Source organism: Aptenodytes patagonicus, chromosome 22 (genome assembly GCF_965638725.1).
Source record: "Aptenodytes patagonicus chromosome 22, bAptPat1.pri.cur, whole genome shotgun sequence".
NCBI lineage: Eukaryota > Metazoa > Chordata > Aves > Sphenisciformes > Spheniscidae > Aptenodytes > Aptenodytes patagonicus.
In genome coordinates this window covers 4,988,874-5,006,489 of record NC_134970.1, presented here as the reverse complement: position 1 = coordinate 5,006,489, position 17,616 = coordinate 4,988,874, and the positions used below count along the sequence as shown (strand labels likewise).

General features: G+C 54.7%; 1 protein-coding gene across 1 annotated transcript in view; it reads right to left on the bottom strand.

Moving 5' to 3' along the window:
* The window catches only part of SCUBE3 (signal peptide, CUB domain and EGF like domain containing 3), a 36,048-nt gene extending 32,184 nt beyond the window's left edge, over nucleotides 1–3,864 (bottom strand). Inside the window, exon 1 of the mRNA XM_076357979.1 lies at nucleotides 3,572–3,864. Within this exon, the coding sequence (XP_076214094.1) occupies nucleotides 3,572–3,674 (103 nt within the window). The 5' untranslated portion in view covers nucleotides 3,675–3,864. The remainder of the gene's footprint in view (nucleotides 1–3,571) is intronic.
* Nucleotides 3,865–17,616: the final 13,752 nt, after the last annotated feature.

Here is a 17,616-nt window from a genome sequence, read left to right as displayed (position 1 = left end):
TCGGGGGACTTATAATTTTGAAAGTGAAGGTTAAGGTTATTCATGCATATTTTTTTCCTAAATGGATTACTCCGGTGTGACCGGCTGCGAAGGAAAAATCTATATAAAAATAAAAGAAAAAAAAATAAAAACTCCTGAGCAGTTTGGAGACAGCAATACATCTCTGCACTGGAAGACTCGAGGTGTCTGAATATTTATACTCCCGTTGGCAGTTACAAAAAAACTCTTCTTCCCTCCTTCCTACCCCCCCCTCCCCTTTTTAATCTCGGTACAGGCATGTTAGACGCCCTCAGTCAAAGATCTCCTTTGAACTGCTGTATGTTGAAATGTTTACAGTTTTACATTTCATATTTCAGAGGGGTGGAGGGGACAGGCACAACAGTCGCACACTGTGAATGCATGAGAGGGAGGAAAGCGGAGGCCAAGGGGGAGGAGGTTCGGCGGAGATGGGAGGGGAATCAAACAGCATCTCCACGCCGCAATTGGAAAATTTTAGACTCCTAAAAAAAAATACAAAAAAAAAAAAAAATTAATCCCTGGTGGCGTAGGCTCTGCAGGTGCATCCCCACCGAACCCAGCCCCTCGCGCGGGATGGTGGCTCCGTCCCCGGGCGGCCGCGCAGCACCGGCCAACAGGGCTGGTTTTACCCACGGGTGACCATCAAGCTGGGCTGGTGCCGTGGTCCCACTCAGGACCCCGCGCTGGGTGGGTGGCCGGGGCTGCGGGAGTGCCAGGGGCTGCGAACTTGGGTGCCGGGGTCCCCCAGGGAGATGCTGCATCACCCTCCCGGCCCCGTTCCCCTGGCACCGTCCGAGGGGATGCGCAATTCGGTTGCGGGAAAAGGTGGCGAATCCTGCGACGTGCCTCCAGTCATGGGGGTGCTGCCAGAGGAGCGCGGCAAGGCCGGATCCAGTCGCCGCCTGGTACAAGAGGAGGGTGCAAAGCTGCCAGCCCTTGGCCTCCATCCTTCCCGGGGCGCAGGGAGGGACCGATGCCGGCAGACGATGGGCAAGGGCACTGCTCCACTGAGAGTGGGAGCTCAGGACAGGCTCTTCTGCCTGGCGGGCTGTGAGACGGACTGACGGATGACGGGATGGGACTGGGGGGGGGGGGCATTATCTGTCCAAAAAGCAGGGGAGCTGTGGGTACGGCAGCAGCTTGGGGCCATTGGGGCAGCTTGGCATGGGGACCTCAGGGAGACTTCATCCCAGCTGAGCGCGTGTCGGGAGCCTCCCCGGGGTTATTTGGATTTATATTGTCAGTTCTCCTCTTGAAAGCTTTCCTAGCCCTAAACTGACCCAATAAACCCCACAGCCAGCCAGGTCCTCTGGCAGACACCCTCCAGGCCCGGCGGATGGCTCTGCTAAATCCTTCCTTCCCTACAGACTAAACTTTCCGGGGTAATTCAGCGCGAGAAATGAGCCAGCAAGCCCTACCCATGGTGCGATGTTATCACAGCAAACCAAGCCCATCCGACGGGAGAGGAGCCGTTCCCAGCCCGTGACAGTCACCTGGCGAGGGTGGCTGTCCCCCGAAAGGGCAAAGGCTTCGGTGAGGGTGGAGGGGTGATGTGTACCCCATGCTTGGGGCAGCACCCCGCAGATGCAGGGGGGATGCCCGATGCTTTTCAGAAATATCCTACTAAAACATGCCCCAGGCGCAGGGGGTAGCTTCGAAGAGCTCAGCGACGCTTGTGCATGCAGAAAAGCAGGCGATAGCGGGTTCCTAGGAAAAGCACGGTTTTTATCCGCCATCGGTGATGCCGGGTCCGCGAGTTCAGCCTCATCCAAAAAGGACCGGGTCCACGCCTGCCCAGAGCCCTCACATCCCCGCGGGCACCAACCTTCACCCCTCCGCGGCCGCCTACCCCCTCACCAGCCCGCAGAACCCCCCAGCAGCACCTTTGGGGATTAACTCTCCACTGGAAGCCCCCCCCCCGGTGCAGAGCGGCCGGACCCCCTGGGTCTGCCCAGTGCCTTTGCCGAGGGCCGGGAGGAGCCAGCACCGTCCCAGGCGTACGGCGGGTGATTTACCCCGGCGCAGGATTGAGCTCACCTCTCTCCACCCCCACTCCACCCCTCTCCTTCCCCGAAGGGATCTGTCAAGTCTCTGCACGATGGAATTTTACTTTGCTATTTTAATGCAATTCTGGCTCAGGCTTAAATGGAACTGGAAACCAAAAGGCCTTAATAAATAAATATTATGATAAGAAATGAAAGCAATGCATACACTCAAGATAATTTCAGGGGGGATAAAAACCTAAGCATTCCTTTCTAAGCCTAAATCATAAAGCTTTACGTGAAGCTGGACGCCTTCTCACCAAACCTTTGCCCTGGAAAATCTCCCCCCCGTGCTTGCCCAGACTGCCCTCCCGAAAAGTTGCCTATTGTTTTAAAAACACTTTAAGCCAGATAAGACAATAGCCTTGAAATTCCTTCTAACTTTGTCGGTGACAGGGCTCGGGGCGACCATGCGCGTGGCTGAAATACGCCTATTACTAATGCCTACAAGAGATCTTTAATTATATCCTGCGCTCCTATATTTCATTCACACTCTATTTAATCTCGCCGTACGCATAAACACGCAGCTACTACAATAGCAAGAGCCAAAGCTGGTTTTGATAAATCTTGCATACTGTTAAGTGCTATGGGGGGGAAAAAAAAAAAAGAAAACCCAACAGATTGTATAGATAGTGGTGAATTAAGGAGAAAAAACCCCTTCGAGACAGCCAACAGGATCACGCACATAGGGCTGTGTGTGTTTGTGTGCGCAGGCACTCCTGCGCGTGTGTATAGAGAAAAATCCGAGCTAAATATAGAGGTGCTATAGAAAACCTAAGGTATAGATAGACCATACATAAAGCTACATGCGTACATTTGTGAAGGAGAAACTCTGGCTCGACACGGGAGTGGTGAAACAGAAAAGCCTGAAGTTGATAACGATGGGACGTACCTCTCTGCTCTAGAGATAGGGAAAGAGCTCCCGTATTTTTCAGGCTTTGCTGTGTTCAGCCACCCGAAGTTTTCTGCAGCCCACACCCCCATAGCACAACATTTGAGATCCGACCCGCGCCTGTGTAAAACACACCAGCGCAGATGCAACCTCCCAGCATTACAGATACCCGCTCCGCCGCCCCTTCCCTCCAACCCAGCCCGAAACGAGCCCTCCTCGCCCGCACCGCCCCATCTCACAGACACTGAAACCCGAAAACCAGAAAAGCCCCCCAAACCCCTCCAACCAGCAACATTTTCCCTGTGATGGGTGCAGACTCGTTTGCCCACCCTAGTTTTCTGCCTCTGCACCCCCTGCCTTGAGATAAAGAGTCCGAACCAAAAAAAATAAAGTGTAAGAAAGGCAACTCATTAAAGAGTTTACAAAAACACAACCCCAATCAAAGGCAGCAGCAGGCAAGAATATCTGCAAGCAACATTTCAAATCCCCTCCACTATTTGTTGTTACTGCTGCTAATTTCTCCAGCCTGCATATAAAACCCCAGATCTAAAGAGGAGGACCGGCTGCCTAATACACACATCAAACAGCAAACCTTCGAGCTGGGAAGATTTTCTCTTACCTTGACTGGCTTTATTTGCCAGCGTGTTTCCAGAGTGGAGGAGAAAGAAAAGGATGGAAAATCCAGCAATCTGCAAAGCTCCCATTGCAATCCCAGTCTGCATGGAGGAGTAGGGGCAAGAAGGGGGGATTTCTAGTGCTTTAAAGGAAACAAGAGGCTGAGCATGCGAAGGGAAATCAAGAGGAGGAAGGGGCTCTCTTCTTGCCGTGTGTGAGACAGAGGGAGGGAAGGGAACTGAACTGATGGAAAAAGCTGCTCTGGGTTCAGTTTGGGGCTCTTGGTGTTGCTAAAGAGGAGAGAGTGAGGGAAGGAGACCCAGGGCAGTTGGAGGAAAGTGGACTCTATCGCCCTCTCTCTGGCGGCTGCTCTGATCCCTTCTCCTTTTTTTTTTTTTTTTTTTTTTTCCTTCCTTAAATAATCCCAGCCAATTCCAGTTTTGCAAGAGAGCAGCAGCAGCAGGAGCAGCAGCGCTGGAGGGGGGAAGCAGGCGCCTTGCCCTGGTGCTGGGGGACCTGAGAAAGGGGAGTGGAAAGGAGAGCCCCATCCAAGCAACGCCCTTTTTCTCCCAGCCTTTCTTTCTTTCTATTTGGCTTTGGTTACTCCTTCCCGGCTCCCCCCCTCGCACCCCCAAGGCTGGGCTTTGCCTGCAGGAATTTACAGTCTGCGCTGGAGGAGAAGGGCCAGTAGCCATGGAGACTGCTTCCCTGGGAGCAGGGAGGTCAGGCGGAGACCATGGGCGATCAATGCATCAATGCAAAGCCCCCCGCAAACCCCAGACCCACCCCGCACCTCGCAGCCCCTCGGCCAGTCGAGGGCTTGGGGTGGTGGCAAGGGGGCGGGGGGCAGGGGGAGGCGTATGGCATGGGAAAAGGCAACGGGTGGAAAAGGGGAAGGAAAAATATATATATAAGAAAGAAAAAATAATTAAAAAAAAGAGTTTGCAGATGGCACGACCTGGCTGGGCTCGGCAGCTGCGGGAGCGTCTTGGGGTGCTGGGCCAGTGGAAAGCGGGACCGGAGGGCAGCTCTGCTGTTTGCAAGGGAGAGGCGGGAGGGGGGACTGGAAATAAGGGTGGAGGGGGGGAAGACAAAGACCTTTATGAAATATTCAGGGGTTTTTTGTTTGCTTGCGGGAGCCTCTCGCAGCCTGCCCCCCTGCAGCCGGCATCCCAGGGGTGCAGGGGGACCCTCTGCCGCACCCCGTGACCGTCCCCGCGCTGGGAGCTGCTGGCACCATCTCTCTTCCGGGGTGTTTCTGCTCCCTGAGTCAGGAGAGGGATCGCCAGCCAGGAAATTGCAGCGGGAGATAAGGCTGGGAGCTGGGAGCGGGGCCGGGGGGAAGGTGTGCGGCGATTCCACCTGTCCAGGGACGCGGGGTCCCACGGCCCCAGCGGTCATCCTGCCCACAGGGTCATCTTGCCCACAGGGTCCTCTCAGCCAACCGTGCTGCCCCTGCAGCCTCTCGTATCCCCTTTTGTCCTAATAACCCCTAAAGATATAATAAAGGGGGCTGGAGGTGATGGAAAACGTCCAGCTAAGCCAAGGCACCCGCTGCGGAGAGGAGGGGAGGGACTGCAGCTGGACAGGAGGATGCTGAGGAGTCCCTGGGTCTAGTTATGCTTTCCCTACAAAAATGCATAACCCTTGGGCTGCCTTCATGGGACAGGGACCTTCCCTGAGGGAGAAGGTTTGCAAGAGCAGGTCTGCTTTAGACAGGACAGATACAGCGCGGCCGGCCCAGGAGAGCAGCACGCATGGAAACCGGGAGCTCATCCGCACACTGGGACTTTCCAAAGGTAGAGGCCAAGGGCAAGGCTCTCCCTGCCGGCCCTGCAGAGCCGTCCTGCACCCATGTAGCTCTGCTTGCTGCCAGTGGGTCCCCCATGCAAAGCGTCGGCGTCCTAAACCCATGCGGGAACCGACCCCTTCCAGGGGAGCAGGAGACCAGCATCAGCTGAAGGACAGATGCCCAGACGTGCCCATTACACCTGTCGTGGTTTAACCCCAGCCGGCAACCAAGCCCCACCCAGCCGCTCGCTCACTCCCCCCGGGTGGGATGGGGGAGAGAATGGGAAGGGTAAAAGTGAGAAAACTTGTGGGTTGAGATAAAGACAGTTTAATAGGGAAAGCAAAAGCCGCACAAGCAAAGCAAAACAAGGAATTCATTCCCTCCTTCCCATGGGCAGGCAGGTGTTCGGCCATCTCCAGGAAAGCAGGGCTCCATCACGCGTAACGGTGACTTGGGAAGACAAACTCCATCACTCCGAATGTGTGTCCCCCCCCCGCCTTTCTCCCCCAGCTTTACATGCCGAGCATGACGTCATATGGTGTGGGGTATCCCTTGGGTCAGTTGGGGTCAGCTGTCCCGGCCGTGTCCCCTCCCAGCTTCTCGTGCCCCCCCAGCCTCCTCGCTGGTGGGGTGGGGTGAGAGGCAGAAAAGGCCTTGACTCTGTGTCAGCACTGCTCAGCAGGAACGAAAACATCCCTTTGTTACCCACACTGTTTCCAGCACAAATCCAAAACACAGCCCCGTACCAGCTACTGTGAAGAAAATTAACTCTACCCCAGCCAAAACCAGGGCAACACCCAACACAAATCTCCAACGTTCAAATTCACGTTTGCATGGTGGCTGCAGGTGAACCCGGAGCCAGGGGAGTCTGCGTGGCTCTCGTCTGCCCGGGCTGGCAGCTCAGGGCAAGGCAGCTTCCAGCCCACCATAGCTAAAAGGGGTTTCTCAACAGGGACAACTGGCTCTGCCATAGCCCAGTTGGATAAGAAATCCAGCGGAAGAGCACTTGCACCGACGTGACCAGCCCCAATAACTCACAGCACATCTCGCTACGCTGTATTGAATCAAACCAGTAATGCAAAACCATCCCTGGCACAGCCAGGCTCCAGGGCAGCCTGGGAAGGGGAGAAAGTGCAGAAATTATTATTAAAGCTGTAAAAGAATTTTATGTGTAAAAATACGAATGCGGAGGTGTCATCGTTAGGATGTATCGGGAGAGGACCATGACCCACCGGTGGGAATGTGCTATCCCGCTCGGCACTGCCACCGGAGGAGGCTCCTGGCTCTCCTGCCAGCCCCAGCCTGTGCCAGGAGCTCTTGGGGACGAAGGCTGCTCCTCCTCGCGTGCAGTGCCGAGCGGGAAAGGGCTCTGGTCCTTGCAGCCCACGTCCTGGCACAAGCAGAGAACGTCGCTAGTGGGATGCCACCACCCTCCCGCTAGCATCGGCTCGGCAGCCGTGGCACCGCTTTTCTTTCCGGGCTGGGATTTGCCATGTAAACACAAGTCTCTCTTACGGCTGTCGTAAGAGCAGAGTCAAAATGGAAACTCTCCGCTCGCTTACACCGGCAGATCCCTCTGCCTGGCCACCACACCTCTGAGCGGGACACGCTCGCATCCCATCCCATGATCCTTTATCTTCATAACCGGAGAAAAACTAAACTGTCTTCCTTTATTTTTTTTCTCTCTAACCTGTCTTCTAAATCTGGAGACCAATCTCAAGGCACGAGGGACAAGACCTTCAGCGATGTTGATTTATAACCGAGCTTCTAAATTACAGGTTTACGCATTAGTATAAACACCCATAAACCAGTCTTAAATACACAGTATCGTATGTAATCAAAACGCCAAAACACCAGGCAGCCACGTGACGGCACTGGTGGATGAGCAAACTCCTCGCTCGTGCCTGGACCGCCTCGGCGGGGACGGGTCTCCGGCCAAGGGCTCCCAGTTAAACCAGTGCCTTGCACTGGGGGGTGGACCTCACCTTTGAAGGCAGGTCCTTGGCTGACGGCAGCATCGCTCACGCCACAGAGTTCAGCCCCTCCGCTCCCTATGTCTCTCTCCTCCAACGGAGTTGCAAAGCACCACGGCAAAGCAGGGGGTTTGGGGTAAGGTGCTGATATTCAGAAACTCCCTAAAAAAATATATATAATCTTGCTTTCTTCCAAAAGCATGCTGCCTGGTTGAGCAGAAGAAGGGCCGATGGAGGTCCCAGGGCTGCGCACGCCGCTGTGCCCCTCCGAGTGCAGGGCCGTCCCCCTGCCCGGCACACAGATGGCAAAAGTCAGGCAAATGGAGATTCCCGAGATCACACAGGGAGTCTGGAGGGAGGGCCATGAATCACACTTAAATCGCCTGCAAGACAGCCTGGTGCTTCGGCCCCGATGGCTCCTTACCAGCTCCTGCTGCCGCGGTGCGGGGCTGGCACGGATCCATCCCTGGGAGCCCTCTCCGGAGCCCTTCAAAGGCATCGGGACAACCCTGCCAGCCTGAGCCGTGTGTGCACACGTGCGTGTGCGTTTTTTGGGCAGGGAAGGAGGTGGCAGGGCTCTCCTCCCTGCTGCCTTCACTCCCCGTCGTGCACTTCTGGGCAAAATCCATTTGCTTTGGCTTCACGTAGGGCCAGAAGTTTTGGTCCATTGTGCTGCGGCGCTGAAGAGCCGGCGAGGAATTGTCGACCATGCTGAAACGGTTACATGGGGAGTAATGAAAATTTACTGCACCCTGCTCCGGTCCCTGGCCAAGAAATAAAAGCAAAAGATCACAACAGGCATTTTTTCAATTTGAAGCAAAATTAAAAAAAGAATGGATCCGCACTTAGAAAATAACAACCACATCCACAGATCAAAGCAGCTGTTCTCCTCTCATTCGGGGTTTTAAGAGGCTTCTGCAGCTACAGGGATGTTTACACAGGGAGAGAGATACATACATTGTGCTGTCTTGATGCTGCCTCTCCCCCCTTCATCTGGCAAAACATTCCCTGGGAGGCGATATGAGGTCATTCCTAGACCCTGTGTTGTTTTCCTCAAGCTGCAAGGCTTCGGGGCAAGAGGCAATTCATTTCCCATTAGCACACACACATTTGCACTTGGAACCCTCCCATGCACATTTTGCCAGGGGAGCTCGGGACGGACGGGGGATCAGCCCTCGCCAGCTTGTTACTGCGTTCCCGGAGGGACTTCCAGCAGCTGGGGCTGCCAGGAGGGTCAGCGGCTCCGGCAAAGTCACTGGGAAGGGACATGGAGCCGGGCTGGCATCTTCTGCAGACCAGCCTTAATGTTTCTGTGGCTTCCACCACTTTTATTACGAGAGGGGCTGAACGGCTCTGGGGAGCACTAATGGGCTGTAAAAAGCTTTTTCCCCTCTGCCTCCTTGGCTGGAGCCCAATTCAGAGCAGCGGTGAGCCCCGCTCCGGCGCTCGCGCAGGGATGGAGGTTGCGGGAACGCGCCGAGGCAGACTCTGCCTTCGCCTCTCGGCACCAGCACATTGGTCCATCCGCTCCATGGGCAGCGCCCGCGTCAGCAAAGCGGACAAATTCTGGCTTGTGAGCCACCCTGCACTGTCTGTGCAAATGAAAAAAAAAAACCAAACATTTTGAAACTAGACCTCCCCGTCTCTAGCATGAATTTAGTGCCATATGCTGTGAACGAGCCGCATCTTCAGCTCTGACCGTGCACATTTGCGTGACGCTGGAGCCAAAAGGGGTTTCTGAGGCTGCACAAGAAGCTGCTGCGAAGGAACAGGCAGAAGCAAAACTCCCGTAAAGGATCTTAGGGATCAGAGAACCAGCTATTGAATCAGGCAGGGATGCTGGAGGAGGAAGAGGCCACAATGCTGCGAATCGGGAGATTTCTCTTCCCCTCCAGTGCACGAGGGCCAAAGGCACAACGCTGCCGGTCCAGGGCAGGACCCGACCTCATCGCTGCATCCAGAGCACCTGGCAGTTGGGGTGATCGATGCTGGTGCTGTACCCCGACACTGCACGCGGAAAGAGCTGGCTCGAGAAAACGGCAGCCGAGACATTTCGATGCCCTAGCGAGGGGTGTGGTCTAAAACTCAGAACAGAATAGACTATTTTTAAAATTGGAGAGGAAAACACTGTATTCCCAGTAATACGCCAACGGCCCAGGCTCCGGCGACTCAGTCAGTCCCCATCGCCAGCTCCCGGCTACATCCCTCATTTCCCCAACCTACAATTTTATCAAGATGCCTCCGAGGGGGGTAAAAAAGCACCGAGTCCCACTAAATGACTGCCTGTCACCCTGTGACACCTTTTTTCCAGTGTCACAGAGCTTCCCAAAACTCTGCCTGCGGAGAAGGCCCTTGTTTGTAATTCCCGGTTTGCAGCAGGAGAAGGTGACACATGCTGAGGTGAGGTGACTTAGCCGGCGTCACCGGGAAGGTCGATGGCAGCGCCAGGAATAGCCCCGTTCCCAGCTAACCACTAACCACACTTATCCCAGAATAAGGGTCCCTTTTTCCAGCTGAATTTATAACAGCTTTCCAAGTGACATAAGCTCTTACAGAAATAGGCAGGCTTTTATTCCAGAATAATTACTGGGAAATCGTACTGGAGCATGTATAATTACACCGGTGTCGTTGCTGCTGGTGAGTCGGACCCTGTGCCGCCGGCAGACTTGCTGCACGCTCCATACGGCTTTTATCTCGTCCTGCTTTTCAACAAGCATGTGTACATCAACTGGCAGATCGTCAGGATGTGGGTGGAGAAGGAAGGGGCTTTGGGTAGAAAGGAAAGTGATATATCACTCTAAATCACATTTCCCATAGAAGATACCCCAATAATAGCTCTTACAGCTGCTGAAGTCTTTCGGGGTGCGCTGGATCACACCCCAGATGGATTCAGCAACGCTCTGTGCATCTGCTTCAACTCCATCCCCGGCATGGCTTTGGAGCAGGTGTTTTATTTTAAATGCATTTTATGTCCCACACAGGTAAAATCAAGCTCAGAGTTCAGGTTGAGGCCTGAAATGCATTTGTGACATAAGCTGTTGGAACACATTGTACTTAATACCCTTCAAAAATAAACTCATGGCATTTATCAGGTGTTGATACGTCTATATATTCGGCGAGAGCGCTATCTGCCAAGAACGGGGCTGCCTGCTCTGCCTGCCGTTACTCCTGGGGCCGGCACGCCGCGAGAAGGCAAGGGTTAACTCGGCACCAGTGACACCACTTTAACTCCAGGACCCAGACGCGCGTGTTTAAAAGTAGCACTTCTCTCCTGAAAATAGTTTATGAATCTTACTCGGGGATAAATCCAACACCCCCGAGCAGAAGGAGCCCTATTAATTCCTGAGTTTTTTCACGCTGTAGTAAAGCGGCGATTTTATTTGCCCGCCTTGTGTAAGATGTCAGTCATTTTCCCACTTGCATTTCCATCTACAATTTAACAAGGCAGCAGTTTATTTCCAGAAGCCCCAGCCAGACCCCAGCCAACTGCGTCAATATTTTGTTGCTTACACAAATGCCACCGTTAGAGTCAACACCGCATTTTGGGGGAGGCTTTTTTTCTCCCTTTTTTTTTAAAAAGGGTTCCTCCGGGATGATGTATGTATAGCTCTTAAAATACTAAGGGTAATGTAAGCCTTTCGGAGCAGCTTACCTGGGTGCAGAAGCATTGCTTTAAAGGACGAAGCACACTGCTCGAGGGCACTGACCTGACCAAAGGCATTTGCTAATTAATTCATTCTTCCAAGAGACTTAACTGCCTCTTGCCTTCGGAAACCAAGGCAAACCCAAGCCAAATCCAAAGCCTGTCGGAAAACACGGAGAGACCCTTACTGACTGCAGAAAACTTCAGAGCTGAGAGCTAGCTCCCGCTCGGCCAGTGCCAGCCACGGAGAGCCAACGCGGGGCAGCCGTCCAATTCAAGCTGGCCGCTTCGCTCTCTCCCGCACGGTTCCTCGGTGCCGCTTTCGGGATAGAGGAGGGGCGCAGAGCCGGGCCGAGATGGGGGGGTCCCCACCTTCCTCAGCCCCCTTCTAGGATGCTGTTTTGGGGTGTCTCTCCTAAGCTGCAGCAGCAGCAGGGCACGGGCTTACCCTGGCTGTTGGCTTGTTTGATGGATGCTCCTTGCAGCCCGCACCGTCCTGTTGTCTTTGGCACGCTCTCCCGAAAACCCTTGGAGGTTTTCTGGTCCAGCGTGAGCTCAGCACGGCGGGTTCGTCCCTCCCGAGCACGGCTCCCGAGCCATGGGGCTCTCAAGATCCCCCCCCAAGCACCTCCCTGCATCCTCACCCACCAGCACCCCCAAAAGTTGGATGTTTTAACCCCGCACATGGCTGGAAGGTCTGACAAAATCCCAAGCCCAGCACAAGCAGGGGAACAAGGAAACCCAAAGAACAAGGTTCCCCCAGCACCGCCAGCCGGGAAAGCCCTGCAGGATCTCCTCCGTGATCCTGCACCAGACCAGTTTTGCACGAGAACAGAGCGGCCTTAGTGTGTCAACAAGCCCTAAACACCCGAGGGCAGCTGGAAGTGAGATGCCATTATTATTTTTTTTAATTTAAAACAAACTTCTTAACCTACAGGAAAGTAAACGTTCTTCTAGGATGGCCAAGAAAACCACGCTGGGATTTTCCAAATGGGTATGACTGACTGTTTATGAGCAGAGGCTTCCAAACGCAGAAATAAATGGCTTGCTCTCAGCAGGTTTTCCTTTCTATATTTACCCTCACCTGAAATGAACATTATTGCACACTGCAACATTTATTCCCTCTGATCAGGGGAGCGGGCGAAGAAACTAACCAGCCGCAACATGTCAAATAAATTGTTAATCTGCTGTTTGCGCTGGGGCAGGGGGAGGAGGGAGTCCCCTGGTTTTTGGGCAGCGCCCAGGTCGCGCTTACAACTTCCATTTCAGCTCGGCAGGAGCGCTTTGCTTTCCTGCTGCTGCTTGTGGCTGCTGAGAGCTGGAGCTGGGTCCTTCGTGGAGCTGATCCGTCAGTCCCCGACCGGTCCCCGGCGCCCTCCCCGTGGCACCGGAGCATCCTTGATCACAGGCAGCTGGTGGAAAGGGTTGCCCTCCCCATTACATGGGCGGAACCGAGTTCCAAAGTGCAAGGACCTGCCTGAGGCCGCACAAGAAGCCTTTTGCAGGGCAAGAAAGTGCACCCAGATCCCAGGAGAATGCACAAGCATGAGACAACCCTCTCCAAAGCGCTGGGCTCTGCGATCCTCTTCCATGAGTCCCAATTTCCACACTGGGTGTTTCTCTGCCTGTTCTGAAGGTGGGAAGTCCCTACGGATGCAAAGGGGTGATCCCTCCCAGGGACAGGTCCCCGGCAGGCATGAACTGCCCTGCTGACATGCAAAACGGCCATAAAAGACCTAAAAGGTCCTTCCTGACGAGGGGCCAGGGGGGCTGAGCCATTGCAAACCGAATCTTAACATGAGGCCGGCCACTCAGCTGTAAAATCTCTCCTAATCCCAGCCCTGGGGAAAGGAGAGGACGGGGAGATCACCTGCTTCTCCAGGACGTCGCCCACATCACATGGCTCCCTGGGTCACGCTCGCGCCCACCACCACCTTCAAATCTGGGCTTGACCTCCAATTTACCTTGAAGTTCACTAACTAATCGTGCCAACCGCTTTGGCACGCCAGCCAAAAAAGGGGTTCGCATCGCCCCGGAGAGAACGAGGGGATTAATCCTCTGCCGGCAGCGGGGGAAGCTGCTCAGTCATTAGGGTGTGCAGGTGCCAAGGATGACCCTCGAAGGCACCCCACGGATTTGGGCAGCGGGGATGAGAACAGCCTTGCTCTGTTTGCAGGGCTCGCACGTACTCAATGCCACACAGGACCTGGCTTTTTTTTTTTTTCCCCCCCCAGCTCAAACTTTTCATTTTTGGAAAAGTCTGTCCTTGTTGGAATAGCTGAGCAAACCCTTCCCCAGCCAGCCGTTCCAAGAGCATTTGTGTTAATCCAGATTAACGAACATAAAGCAATTTAGATAAACCGCATTAAGCCAAAAACACCTTTGAACTTTTTTTTTTTTTTGGATCAAAATCCCTCCCCGAGCGCTGTGTGTGGTTTGGGCCTCCCCGTACCGCAGCTTCGCCAGAGCCGAGCTCTCCACCAAGCGATAATTAAGTAAAGTCAGCAAATATGAAGATTACCCAGAGTCAGCGGCACCAGCAGCGAACCGGCGCTTTGCACACGGAGCCCAAAACTGATTCTGGGTCTGGGGGTGTCCGACGGGGCGAGACGGCACGATGAGCACCTCCCCGGCTCCACGCACGTCTCCCGGCCACGACGCCTGGGCTCCGGCCAGGCTGCCTACGTGACCACGAGCCAAACCCCTCCAAGCCTCAGTTTACCCAGCACGAACCCATCCCCTAAGTATGCGGATGACGGGATCGGTCTGAAATGCCCGGAGATGGGGCGCTGGCCACAGGAGGCTGGGCAGGACAGGTGATGGTTTGCTCAAAGTGGCAAGTCCCCACGGCTCGGACACGTGCGCCGTGGCCAAGGTGGCAACAGCCAGCTCATGCATATGGGATGTCTCATGGAAAAGTTCACGCACCAGCTTAGGAGGAGGAAATTAATAGATGCTGTAGTCATTGGTGAAGCATGTGGTGTGTTACGGGCACGTACACACCTTGCACACCCACACCAGAGCCATCACCGCAGCAGACACTCGCCTCTCCGAAGGACTCCCAAACCAAAATCAGGGGCTGTGGCAGACCTGACACCAAGACATCCTCTCACCTGGACAAGGCGGACACCACCACCTCATTCGCCTGCAGGGAAGCCGTGAGCTCCTCAGGATCCAGCTGCCTGCTCACACAGTTACACCAGCATCCAGCACAGAAACAATCCTGACCTTGTCTGGTGCCCCAGGAGCTCCTGCCAAAATAGCTTTCCTGGCTGACGGGGCAGAGGAAAACTCCTGGCTCCCCCAGCTCTCCCCTCCACACCCTCCCAAAACACCTGCTAATGCTTTCTGCCCTCCGCCCTGATCGCCTTCCTCCTAGAAGGAGAATTTCTAACAGAGCCAAAGCTGTAGCTTGTAGGCTCCAAATTCCCTCATTTTTTGGAAGCGGGGGGCTGTAACACCAACTGGGCTTTGCCTCTCCCGTTGGGACAGGGTTTGCTTTTTTGCAAAGAGAGCCTTCTGCGGCTGGGCGGCTGCTCGCAGCTCGGCTGCTCACAGCTTGGTGCACTGTGCTCGCTAAGCTTCGCTCCCAGGTGATTTGGATCAGGATACACCAGGAAGTTTGCTTTCGGCTGCCTCCGTTGGCGCGTGGGTGTGCAAACAGTGACCAATTTCACTGCCGGTTCGACTCCTTTAAATGGGGACTTTCACATTCGTCAGGCTTGAAACAACAACGCCATCTTTTAAACAAAAAATCCATTTCCCCTTCCATCGGCTGCGGCTGCCGCCGAAAGTATTTCTGTTTGAACAAGCGGGCCCTCCCCACCCGCCGCCGCCTCGCTGCGCCCGGCGGGGTCGTGCCGGTGGGTTTGCAAAAGCGCGGCCATCCCGCCGGCGAGGATGCTCCATCCACGGAGCTCTCTCTGTCCTGCTCCTGCTGAGAAGACGGAAGGTTTTTTGGGAAGCTGAGCCCTCCCCACCAGGCTGGTTTTGCCCTCTTGGGGGAGTTGCTCGAAACGGGGCAGAGGGGAGATGCAGAGGCTCTCTGCGGCACGTTGTCCACACTGTCGGTGATGCAGGCAGGTTTGCAGCTCGGACGGTCCCTCTCCAACGTGATTGTCGGGGTTACAAATTTCCGAGGCAATAAAAGGGCAAATTGGAAATGTCCCCATGGAGTTTGCTGCCTGACACTCAAGCACTCACCCTGAAAGACTCAAAGTCCCCATTTCCTCTGTTGGGATTTCAGCTAGGTGGCTTGGCTAAAATAAATGAGATTAATCTAATCAGAGAGATGGATGGAGCTCATTAAAAAGGTAGATTAAAAAACCCACCCTGCCTATTACCAGTGCTCCTGAGGTCTTCTGCCTTTGTGGCAAGTGAAAGTCACCGAGGAATTGGATTCCCTTGCAGAAATCTGCAGGGAATGCCTTAAAAATACATTCTGCTATTACAATTCTTCATGTCACCAGTCACTTGGGAAAGGAAATGAATGCAGGGCAAATACATATGTATTTAAATAAATACAATTGCCTCCTCTGGGATCAGGATTTATAGGCTGGGAGCGGTGGACCCTGCTCTGAAACAGAGAAAGACAAGAGCAAATCGAAGTCACCTCGAGAGCTGTGCTGTTTTATTCTCTATAAATGCTATTTCCCCACCCTCAGCTTCCTCACACGAAGCTGAGGATCAGAAAGGGGCAGAAGCCGGGTCTGGCATTGCAGGAAGCCAAACAGGGAGCACCGGGAGGAATTTGTGGGCAGGATTTGGGCCAGACTGGTCCCATGATGAGCTTTGCTGGTTTTATTTCTCATGACCTTTCCTGCCCACAAGCCGCCTTGCCTGCCCCTTCCTGCGGCTTTGAGCAGAGCAACCAACCCCCAAAGCCTCTTTGTGCCCCCGTTCATGGGTGCAGGATCTCTTTGGGATGAACCCACCAGGTGGATGCTCCTGCACGTGCAAATGCAAACTTTGCACCTCGTGCATGGGGCCGCGTCGCCTTCTCCTGGTGTTGAGCTTTCCATGCAGGAGCCACCAAGAGCTGCTCCGGTTGCCCCTCCGAGGCATCGCACATTGTATTTTTGGAAATTTTCACACAATAATTGTCAGCCCGCGCACGGCGTGCAGACAGCCCTGCTTCTGCCCAGGGTCAGCCTACCGTGCCGAGACACGCGTTCTCTCTTGGAAAAACAGTTAAACTAAAAAAAAAACCAAAAACCAACCCAACCAAAAACTGTGTCTGCCTGCCTGCAGAGCGCACAGAAATCAGTGTTAAGGTCTGTGCCGCCAGACTGCTCAGCCCTCAATTCAGGAGGGGAATTACCCCCGGGGCCGGGTGACCGGGCAAACCCCACATGCCGGACGGGCCCTGGGGTGCTTCAAGCGAGAGGAAAGAGCAGAGGAAAGGTTCGTGCTTCGGGGCAGCCGGTTTTCCCAGCTCCTTTCTCAGCGGCGTCCACCCCCAAGCCAAGGGCCAGTCGCCGTCGGATGTAGCTGCAGCGCTGCCCAAGCCAAGCAGTTTTCCCTTATTGCTTTTTGATGGGATGATTTTTACAGCTCCCTGGGGCTGGAGGAAATCACCAACAGTTTAAGGAGATCACTCCAACACAGCCTTGTGCTGCAGACGTACAGCAGGACAGACGTGGTTTCAGGCTACGGCTACCCCCCGGCGTGCAATCATTTATGACAGTTAAACCGGTTACAACTCATCAGCTGAGCTGCATTAATTGCACTCGTAGCTTGCTGCAAACCCAGGGCAACGGTGGCGGATCCGACCACCTTTAAACCCACCTGGGGTACTTTCCTTTGCAAGGGCAGCAGGCTGAGAGCGCCGCAGTGCCGTTCATGCAGCCCGGCTGTGAAGCTGTAACTAATCAGGGGTGGTAACGGGGTTGTCCGTCCCCACATGGCGTGCCAGCCCTGCGCCTTTCATCCTCTGCATTTCTCCAGCCACAGCACCCAAAACTTCTCAAGCGTTTCGCAGACTTTGGAGGACGGAGCTGTGCCAGGGCTGTTTTATGAGGGGCGGATCAAGGCCCCAGCTCCCGAACCGGCTGGCTCTCGTGCCTGTCCCTCGCACACGCCGGGCTGAGCACAGGTCGCCGTGTGTGCGGAGCTGGGGGGACGGCGAGAGCCCCCCCCCAACCCCTGCCCCATGGCCCCGCGGTGCTCTGTAACCTCCCAGCTCCAGCCCCCGACCGCGCAGGTGTCAGCTGGTGGGTGTTCTTGGATGCTTAGGAAATAAATTGGGAAGGGAAATAAATGATGGAAGGGAGAAGAAAGGCAAATTGTTCATCGGCACACAAGGAGCCTCAGCCCAGACTGGGCGTTTTGTCCCACAAAAGATTTAATCCTGGTCCCCGCAAAGTCAAAGGAAGGTTATAGCAAAGGGGTAGGCGGCCAGAGTCAGCCACCGCTTTCTGGGCCCACCAGAAAGAAAAATGGACAAAACCAGATGAATAAAGCGAGGAGGAGGGACACCGCGGCTGTTGCAAGCCCGGCAGCACTCTCCAGAGCCTCTCTGGCCCTACAGACTTTGCCATATTCCCTTCGCGCCCTCCGACAGGTCTGCGGTTGGTCCCCTGGCAGCCGACAGGCACTAAGCTGCAGCCCCTCACGGGCTCCACAGCCCCCTGCTCGCAGAC